Below are 10,633 nucleotides of genomic sequence, written 5' to 3'. Positions count from 1 at the left end.
GTGACTTGTACAAATTGAAACATCCAGTTAACTGTAACATGGCAATGAAGAGAGTCATTGTAATCTGGGGAGAAAATAGTGGATGTTTGAAAGAAAGTCAGTACAGTGGTGCGTTACAGAAATGAAATATAAAGTACAGCTACCAACAATAAGATTGATGTGACCAGAGACTCATCAGTGTGAAACTTATCAAGAGCATAGATGATTAGTGTCCTGATAAGAATAACTAGTTAAGAATTTTTTAAGACTTGTTTTGCACAACTGGTATGAACAGATATATGATATAATATTATGCCAGCACATTGTTTCAAAATTTGATGCCACCACACCTGAAAGACCATCTTTCACCACATTTCTCAACCAGTGTTTCAACTATTTGTTGCAAAATAATGATACCTCAAATAGAAAATACTTTAACAATATCAAGGTGCCATTTGATCTATATTTGTGTGAGGTTGTGAAGGCCTCTTTTGTTTCAAAAACAAGAGAATGTGGTCTTGAAGGTGTTAACATAGATTTTGAATTTGTGTACAAAAACTGTAGGTACCTTGAGATATACACTATCAATTTCAACTAACATTTACAAGTGTCCAGCCTACAGGACAATTCTACACAGTCTGCATGCCTGTCAAAACATGTGCTGATGGGTAGTATGCTCTTAACTTGGAATGGCTGCATTTAATGGAACTATCTCATTACTTGGACATAAAAGAGGGCAAATCTTTCACTAACCAAATGCACAAACACACTGGAGACACTTTAATGCATAGTCATCAACCTATCACACATAAACCACTGTATAAGTAAGTAATTCTTATTTCCCAACAAACTCATACCTGTCTAACACCACCACAAGGGATATACACCAGGCTGCTCATTTCCCTATATGTCATGGTCCTATAAGCACACATGTATTTGGCTGCTGGCTTCAACAAGAAAAAATCCTTAGATACCAATAGCACTGGACGAGCAAGGACCTCAAAGGCAATTATCAAATGTTTCTGGCAAGACTCCATGTTACCCTTTCCAGTTGTCCAACTTCTCCCTCCAAAGCTTTGTTCTCTTTCTGGGCAATGAGATTTTAGACAATACACTAAATGCATCTTCAGCTCTAACTATGGTATTTGAAGCCAACAGGCAAGTGCCGTCTCAAAGTACACAGTACCTGGTTGGTGATCAAGCATCGGAGCCTTTATAATTGCTGAGTCGTTTTACACAGGGAAAAATGTCAAGATGACCAGTGCAAAACTGCGAGCTCAATGTGTATCTCACCCAAAGCATACTGTTCTGGTAACCTGCTACCTCCAGGTTGATCCACTTGAGAATCCCCAGTTCTATGGTCATGCATTTGCTAATGTGTCGAGTTATGGCAATAAAGAAGTAGCTATCTTACAATTTTTATGAAATTCAGGTTCTGATGTTGTACAAGTTGGCTGCATCACTCAGCTGGTTGTTGATGAACAAGTCTATCAATGTTACATTGCAACTCAGCTCTTGCAGTCTCTCAAGTTTGATGCCTTATTCTCCTGTGTCGATATTGTTAGTCTGGTCTCATCTCACCCTGCTGCTTGCAATGCTCTGGTAAAATATGCTGGTAAGTTACTATTATCACCTTCATATATAGACATTAAAACTAACAACATGAAGCTGCTAATATCAAAGATGTTGATTTGGGCTTTATTTGCGAACATGCTGGTGGGATTCTGGCCTCCTCACCCATCAGCTATCTGAAAGCTGCCCAGTTGAGGGGCACACTCTTTGAAGATGACTATGACACCAGCACCATTTCATCTGTGTTTACTAAGTTTTATGTTGATCACACCGAGCCTCTAGCAGTGTTGTCACACTGCAAAGAGAAGGATCAATGGTGCTTGGGCGAGCTCCTCGATGGATATGAATTTCTTGCTATCTTTCCTATTGCACCTGTGAGCCCAACCACACCCATAAGCCTAGTTGAGCCCAAGACCCCAACTGTGTCCTAAGTAATACCCTATGTAGCTAATCAGAGGTAGAAATTCAAACACAGCCTGTATGTGTAGTTTTTGTGTTTTGACCTAGCATTATGCAAATGGCTGTCAAGGCTTATGTATGTATACATGCCTAGCACCAATATGATTGTCACACTGATAATAGCAGTGCCATCATTTTCCACTGAAGGTCACTTCTACCATTATTTATGCATGCACTTGAAGGCTGTGAGCAACTGTCAATTCACTCATAGCTAGTCTCAATAATCCTTCATAGCCAACAAAAAATTGTTCACATGTTCATTGTATGGAAGTACAGATGAACATGACAGAGGTAAAGATAATAAATCCACTTGGGTAACAAGTGAAGAACCCACTTGGATAGCTAAAATGCATTCTCCATTTGTAGTAACAGATGATGGTGAGAATAAAATTTTTATATATGATCATCCAGTCATATAAAAATCATTCAGATGCATATATATACCTCCAGGCTGTTATATCCCATATTCCAGACCTTCGTCTGATAATGTTCCCATGCCTTCCAGACACCTTCCGGATGCACATCCGGACCTCCATACCCTTATCCATGACTCCATACCCATATCCATGCCTTCAGTCCTCCAGTCCACTATCAGTCTGGATCCGTACACCTTCGTACATCCATATATCTATACCTCTGGACCTCTGCAGCTAAGCCTGCTTCATCCACCCTTGATCCTATTGGATCTGAGCTCATTCCACCTTGGACTTTACCTTCCCTAGACTACCGGTCTATATCCATGATCCTTATCCTAGTTTCGTCTTTACCTAGATCTCCAGATCCACTCATCTGATATCCAGATGCCTCATCCATGATCCTTATCCTAGTTCCGTCTTTACCTAGATCTCCGAATCCGCTCATCCGATATCCAGACGCCTCATCCAATATCTCCAGACCTTCAGATCTGACCTATACTCATATTCAAAGCCCAAATCTTTAATCAGCATCTATCCCCTTATGGTAATCCCCTTGACTCCGGACTTCGGTTATCTATGTTTCCGTCTTGCTTATTGATCCTTGTACTCTGTTCATCTCCAAGTTCATTTACTTATGCTTCGTTCATACTTACCAATATGTTTCCACATGCTTGTACATAGCATTTGTGTTCAGCTTACTGATCCTCTCGGATCCCTTCCAGTATATAAACCTCTGTACAACTCCTGTAAGGTTTCCTTAGTTCGAATATCATATTAGACTTCACTCAATCAACATAGACTTGCTCTCTCACATCTTAGACTTCACTCATTCCTGTCTCGGACTTTGGTCCATTTTAGTCTGACCTTTCCTTAGGCCTAGGGAAGGATTCCATAGGCTGACTCTCCGGTCCTCCGGATTTATCCTTCTGTCTACATCAATGCTTAGGGATTGACTTCCTAAGCCAGAGTGTTGCCTTTCCGGCACTTCCTGTCTTTCTGAGACTTCTGTCTACTCTCTGTCAACTCCATCTCTACTTAAGTGTAGTCTACCTCTGTTTGTTTCTACTCCGGACCTTGTCTGTAGTAGCCATTCTCCTCCTGTCCTAATCCTGTCTGTTCCTCCGCTCCTCCTAACCTTTGGACCTTTGGACATTGTAACCTTCGGACGACAAAACCTTCAGACAATGTACCCTTTGGATGTCGTAACATTCAGACCTCCGGATGTCCTGTCCTTCAGACACTCCTCCTATCCTATCCTGTTTTGGACTCTGTTCATTGCAGTCCCTCCTCTATGTGTTTCCATCTAAGAAGCTTACCATGGGAAGTCCTTCAGCACTCCACCAGAGTAGCCAGTCTCCGGAAGTCCTTCAGACTTTGTCGGATTTCATCCGGACTTCATTCTGAAATTAAGGGCATGTACTTAGGTAAGGGGCACAGCGCACGAGCCGAGGCCAAGCCCTTCGGATCCATCTACCCTTGAGCTACGGTCTTAACACAGGCTGATCCAACTATGACCACCAGAAAGGATATTATCCAGTTTGAATTAGAAGAAGAATCCACAGCCTTTTTAGGTAATTTCTCAGTTTTCATTACATGTTCATTTCATGGAAGTACAGATGAACATGGGAGAGATGAGGAAGATAAATCTGCTTGTCTAACCTTTGATTTACAATGATGCTAGGAATCACATGACCTATTAATTTATGCCATACAATGAATTAAACTCTGATTATAATTTCTGGCAGTGTGGTGTGAGTGTCATGTGATGTGAAGTTGATATACAGTCATCAATGACTTGTTGATACAAAATGTGCCTCATATAACAACAACACATTTTTTCTCTCAAAACTGCTTATGTACATTTAGACAATATGTATCTTGCCCCATGGAAAATATTGTCCATATCTCCCTCTTTCAGTTCAAGTTCAGTCCATGTTAATGATCCTGGAAGATGAAGCATCACTCAATGGCTGGTGTTGAAAGCCACAAATACCCAGTCAATTTACAGATATCATTGATAGGGATGTATGTTGCTTGAATCTTAAAGCACCCAATGAGACACTTTTCTTTTGAATGGTCCAAATAAACTTCAAGATCCCAACAAAGAGCTTCACCTAGGCAAGGGATTGACTAGTAGGTACTGTACATTTCTACTTACATGATGATGGGCTTGCACATTTCTTAAGTTCCCATATATATGCAGTAATGTTGTGCTGCACTCATTATGTCCCACTTCATTTTCTATCTCTAACCATACCCCTGAATACCAGTAAGTAGTGCTACTGATTGATTCTTTGTGATAAGCCTGTTACTTACAAGATTGGTGGCTTTAGATCACATTCTCACACTACCCTATGCACAGCTTGTTGGATCACACAAGTGGACAAAGCATGGCTGGCAGATTTGTTAATGATGGTGAGTTTTGAGGTTTTCACTAGTAGTTCCTATGCTTGTATCAACTAAGTAACCTCTTTCTCCATGAGTTTTATTCAGTTTACTGATTAGTTGCTTACTTATTATCAAAAAGCACTTATGAAAACTCATTTTTACAATATCTGGATACAGGGGAAGGCACTTCATCTGAAACATGAACTGACTGCTTTTCATGAAATGCTTGATAATGTAATTTCATATTTTCATGTGTTATCTGCATTATATCTTGCATTGTTCACTCTGTAGAGCTCTTGCAGCAAGCTTACTAAAGCCATAGACATGTCCTCTAAGGGATTGCTAACTACTGATCAATTGTATCTACCACTACTTCGTTCAATCAACCTACTGAGGCCTATTCATATTTATGCATTGTTACAGATGCCTAAAGAGTCTGCCATGCAAGGTAGCAGAGCATATGCTCAAAGTTTCAACTGAAGAGTGTAATATAGTTGCAGCTCTATCTTAAGAGTTATCATTACTACTTCTTTCTTACACTTTACTAACCTCATTCATTTTATGTAGCCAGAAAGACTTATGCATTCAGCCCATAAAACATCAATGACCCTGGAGACATGTCACTTACTTGCCAAGACACTTTTTTTCTGCTCACCTCTCATCTCTGTACACTGCTAATAAGACCATCCTGTTAACACAAAGGCTGGATCTATGGTGACTGCTGCAGATAGCTGAAGTCAATAGTCAGTAAGTGTAAATACACAAACTGAATGTAATAAAGTACTTACCTTCATTAGCTGCTGGTCTCAGCATGACATCTGATAAAAGATCAAGTGAAGATATGTAGATGTTTGTTTGTGATTGAATGGATGTCAATATTGTTAGTTAATCATAGACTTCAAGTTAATTTATCTGTAATTGAGTAGTTTGGGCAGATATTCAATAGTGTATAAATAAGTGATAATACTATTGTTTGGTATACTGTGTCAGTCTTGTTTGAATGATTTATACAATATGTTTTAAGCCATAGTTTCACTCATGTTTAGTGTTACTAGACTTTATCCATAGACTGGTGATATTTGACTATGATATTTGTGAAAATGTGGCCTTGAATTGACCCAGATTTTGACCATTACAACAGAAATCTGTACTCATTGCCAGTGTCATGGTGCAGACCAAGCTCTTCATGGACAAAATGTCTAGTATGCACAGGCAGGAGGTCTTAAATAATATGCAAGCTCTCTGTTGACAAAATGTGCAGTGTGCAATAATAAATGTGCAAATAATGATGCACAAATTATGCATAACTCAAAGAGAATAAAATGCTAAAGGTCTGACGACTGTGCTGGCCAGGATATAATATAATATCATGGGTTTTCAAACCATTTGGTAGCCAACTTGGAGTATGCTTGAGATCATTATCTTGTTAGAAGATAGTGTCTTCTTTGTCTATTTCTAATCCCTGCATGCTTCTAAGCAGACACTTCTCCAAAATTAAGATGTACTATTCTGTATTTATCCTTCTCTCCACCTCACAGAGAATGCTACTCTATTCCACCTCATACAGCCCTGTACCATCAAGTTTTCTTCTCACAATTACATGAAAAACCTACAAACATTGGGACACTTTTGAGTCACTGTATGTAGATGCACATTCTCTAATAAGAGTGCATAGGTGACAGATTGAACTAAATGAGGTGAACTATGACTGCTCCTACAAAAAGTACAAATTTGTAGATGGATATAGCACCTCAATCTCACTACACAAATGTGCTGCCTGTACCTTGGTTCCAATTAATTCACATTTAGATAGCACATTTGCAGTGTGCTTGCGACACTTACAGATTCACTATCCATGTGTAATGACTGTCTCCTTCTTAAGTGAATGCATTGCTCAAGGACACTCTTGAAACCAAGACTTGTTTTCAATAGGTCATTTTCTGTGACACTGTGACTTTGTCCAGATATCAAAGGTAGGCCAGAACTACCTTTACTTATAACCTTTAACAGCAAGTTGATTTCAGCCTGAGTAACTGTGTCATCAACATGGGAGCTAGCATGATTTACATGGTATTATATACTAGTCCAACACCCATTGTGCCTTCGGCACAGGAAGCAAAAGGAGTGCTTTGCGCTCCTTTTTAGCTTCCTGGCCTTGGCTTCATCCTAAATACTCACTGTGCCTTCGGCACAGGAAGCCAAAGGAGCACTTTGCGCTCTTTTGGGAGGTGCCTGCGGCACCTTGACTTACTAATAATAATCATAGTGGACTTTGAAAAAATTACATTTTTGGACAGCATTTTCACAAAACTAAAAGTACAATCTACTACACCATGTAAAGTACACAATACATAAGCATCAGTCATTTCTCTATATAAAAGTACATGATATGCACATCAATCATCAATGGGATCTGTAAGGCCTCTAAGTACTTCTTTATACACTACATTTGTTGTTTTTGAGCCTTCTTTCATGCTCCGGAAAGATAGCACGCACACTGTCTGGGTGAGTGCAGCGAGACAAAGCCACATAGAGTTGTCCATGACTAAAGACGGGAGTGCGCAAATTAAGGCCAACATGCTTGACACTCTGACCTTGCGCCTTGTTGATTGTCATAGCAAATGCCAGACGAACGGGGAATTGTCGACGCTTGAGAGGAATAGGGTTGTCCTCAGATGTGGCATCCAGGGTCATGTGAGGGATCAGCACTGTATCCTGATCATTTTGGTGAGCTGCATTGACTCCATCTCTAAGAATGCGACACCTAAGGACATGCGTGGTCCAAGACAGGAGGATCATGCGAGTTCCATTATAGAGGCCCTCGGAGAGGTTCAAGTTGCGCAACAGCATCAGAGGAACACCTGTTTTGACCTCCAATTTGTGCAAAGGGAAGCCTGATGGGGTGAGAGTGTGAAGGAACTCTACGGGAATGTAGTCATTGTCCCTCTCAGTGACTGAGTCTGTGCTGGTGAAGACTGCTTTATCTCCAAGGAATGATTCAAGAATGGTGGTGTTGATTTCATCCACATCAGTGTTCTTTGCAGACAGGATGGTACATTCCAGGAAGAAGGAATCATTCACAGGAGGATGGCCAGGGTGCAGAACTGGAGAGTATAGGGCATTGATGAGAGACTGGACATCATTGTTGGCGCAGCGCATATGATTAGGGAGGGTCACAGTTCCATTTCCATCTGTGCCCTTACCAGCTCCAATCTCAAGGAGCCACTTTGCAAATTCATCAGAGGCAGGGTCTTGACCAAGCCGCATATTTCTCTTGAGGTGGAAGATACGAAGCTTTGGCCAGATGCGAGATCTGCAAAAGGTAGCGCCCACTATCTGCTCCCTGGATCCATGAGGCACTATTGGCAGGGTCTGTCTGAAGTCTCCTCCAAAGAGAATGTTTATTCCTCCAAAATCAGCATCGACGTTCAGAAGGTCACGTAATGTGCGGTCGAGGCATTCCAGAATATGTCGGTGGAGCATGGGGATTTTGTCGCAGATGATCAGAGAGGTGGCCTTGAGAAGCTCATGGCCAACATCTCCTTTCTTTATGTTGCATGAGCTGTCCTCATGAATGGGGATGGGAACTTTGAATCGTGAATGAGCTGTACGTCCGCCTAGGAGGAGGGAAGCGATTCCAGAGGAGGCCACACAAAGGACAATCTTGCCTTCAGCACGTAGTTTTGAAGCAATGAGCTTGCAGAGATATGTCTTGCCACATCCACCTGCACTGTGAACAAAGTATCCATGTCCAGGTCTTTCCTCATTGCGATGCATTGCATCATGGACCACAGCATCAAAGACCACCCTCTGCTTGGTATTGAGCAAAGGGACTCCTACTTCCACAATCTGTTGAAGTTCCTGCGGATTATACTGAAGCTGCTCAGCAATGAGCTGATTGCCCTCCATGGCCCCCCCATCTTGCTGCCATTTGAGAAACAGGCATTTGAGGGATCACTTCCAAAGACTTTCCATTTTTGCAAAGCACACCATCAATAAGATAGAGACCAAAGTCATGGATCTCTTCCTCTGTAGGGTCAGGAATGTTGAATGGAACATGAGTGAGGCGGTGGCGCAGATCATCACAGAGATTTTCCTTGAAGCCGTTCCAAAGGTCATCGGGGCTTGTAGGGTTGCAGTGGAGCAGGATGATAGCAAAGAGATCGCGCATGCGATGTCCAGTGCACATATGAGAGGCATCCTGCAAGCACTGGATCCATTCATTATCGTCATCAAGCAGACCTCTGCACTGACATGCTTCCTTGAAAGTCTCATAGACAATCCCATCAAATGTCCGAAGGTGCTCGTAGGAGGTGGCCCCTTAAAAAATATGGTGAGTTGAATTGATAACAATTGTCATAAACATCATACCTTTCACTACAGTCAAAAGCAATCTCAGGTAGAAGCGCTCTCCAGAGCTGGGTGCAGCAGCATACATCCTTCCGATGGCCATTCCACGCTGGCGTATCTTCCACGCATTTTTGGCCCAGACGAATTTTGAGGGGAAATTCTGATAGAGGCGGTCATTAGCTCCAGCTGCCACCAAGTTCTCATTGGCATTGGCTTTGAACCATTCAGTGAGGCAAGTGTCTTTGGCTGCTGCATGCTCAAGAACATCCTGGGCATCATCCTCAGGGTCATAGAACACCATCTGTTCATCTGGGAGGTGGACTGGCAAGTGGTAGACAGAGGGCCATTCGAGATGCATTGAAAATTCAAAGATGCGCCATGCAGCCTCAGTCGAGCTGATATATCTGGAGTCGAGATATGATTTGACTTCATCCACTGCTCCTCTCATCTCCAAAGTAGCACGGTCGTTTCCTTTGTAGATGTACTTGTGGATATATTTGACAGATTTGATAGAGGCGCAGACTTCCAGATTGATGTGGCAGTTGAATTCCACCAGGAGTTGTGGGGGGTGGGGAACAACATCTTTGTTGGTAAAGACATCTTGGTTCTTTTGGATGGTGCGACCATTGTCAGGTCTTGCGTACTCCAGATAGCCATCATCCTTCATCAAGGTCTGGGGACAGAATGACTTTGGGAAATGTTTTTTTTGCACTGTCCATTCTCCAAGCAATGTTCTGTGGTGCAAGGACCATGCAACATGTATTTTTCCACAGCGTGATAGAGTTGTGGATGGAGATTTCTGTCAGGAATTTGGGCAGAGATGAAGGAGTCGATTTGCTCTGTAGTGCGGATCTTATCTTCTGGCTCCAGGAAGATGAGGAGGTGCATATGAGGCAGACCACGTTTTTGATATTCGATGGTGTACACCAAACCTGTGACCTTTCCAAAGTAGCCTTTACGAACCTTCTTCAAAAGAGCCTGTTGCTTCTGATAGAATACACGAGCCACCAAGTCGGGACGGTCCACAGCACTCTGACCTATATAAGAAAATTGTCAGGCTGAAGTCATAAACAGTGCATCAAATGTGAATTATTACCTGGAAGGAGATTCTCAGTGATTTCAGGCCAACTCCCATTGGCAGTCATTGTTAGGAAGAGATCAGGCTTCTTGCAGGCACAGCAAATGGCTAAGGAATCTTGAAGCAGCTGGTGCATGTACCGAGGGCTCCCAGTATGAGAGGAGGGAAGAATAATGGAGCGACCTGTCTGAGCCAGATCATCCACACCATCATTAACAACATTATCCGTTAAGCCTCGGTAGCAGTCTGCCCTCAGCCGCTTTTGATTGTTCCTGATCCAGTTCAAATTGCTCTGCTCTATGGAGGCCCAAGCATCAACCACATACTGCTGGAATAGCCGTCCACCACGAAAGATGTTATTGTAGTCTAGGCAAGCTGGGCAAGGATGAAG

At 42.2% G+C, this 10,633-nt stretch overlaps 3 protein-coding genes across 3 annotated transcripts; 2 read left to right on the top strand and 1 right to left on the bottom strand.

Moving 5' to 3' along the window:
* Positions 1-762: 762 nt before the first annotated feature.
* Positions 763-1,982, top strand: DFJ58DRAFT_719089 (uncharacterized protein; the record flags this gene model as incomplete). The annotated part of the gene is made up of 6 exons (XM_041384566.1): positions 763-803; positions 1,131-1,168; positions 1,220-1,308; positions 1,333-1,380; positions 1,447-1,594; positions 1,648-1,982. The coding sequence occupies 6 exons, from the start codon at positions 763-765 to the stop codon at positions 1,980-1,982; spliced, it is 699 nt and encodes a 232-aa protein (XP_041237049.1).
* Positions 1,983-4,715: 2,733 nt separating this feature from the next.
* DFJ58DRAFT_669649 (uncharacterized protein) lies at positions 4,716-4,889 on the top strand (the record flags this gene model as incomplete). Its single annotated transcript, XM_041382803.1, has 1 exon — positions 4,716-4,889. A coding segment is annotated over one exon (174 nt), but the record flags the coding sequence as incomplete, so codon positions are not given.
* A 3,925-nt stretch (positions 4,890-8,814) lies between these two features.
* Positions 8,815-8,997, bottom strand: DFJ58DRAFT_610983 (uncharacterized protein; the record flags this gene model as incomplete). Its single annotated transcript, XM_041380883.1, has 1 exon — positions 8,815-8,997. A coding segment is annotated over one exon (183 nt), but the record flags the coding sequence as incomplete, so codon positions are not given.
* Between the last annotated feature and the right edge of the window lie 1,636 nt (positions 8,998-10,633).

This window comes from Suillus subalutaceus (assembly GCF_016647625.1).
Source record: "Suillus subalutaceus strain FC151 chromosome Unknown DFJ58scaffold_194, whole genome shotgun sequence".
NCBI lineage: Eukaryota > Fungi > Basidiomycota > Agaricomycetes > Boletales > Suillaceae > Suillus > Suillus subalutaceus.
This window is presented reverse-complemented; position numbering and strand designations above follow the sequence as displayed.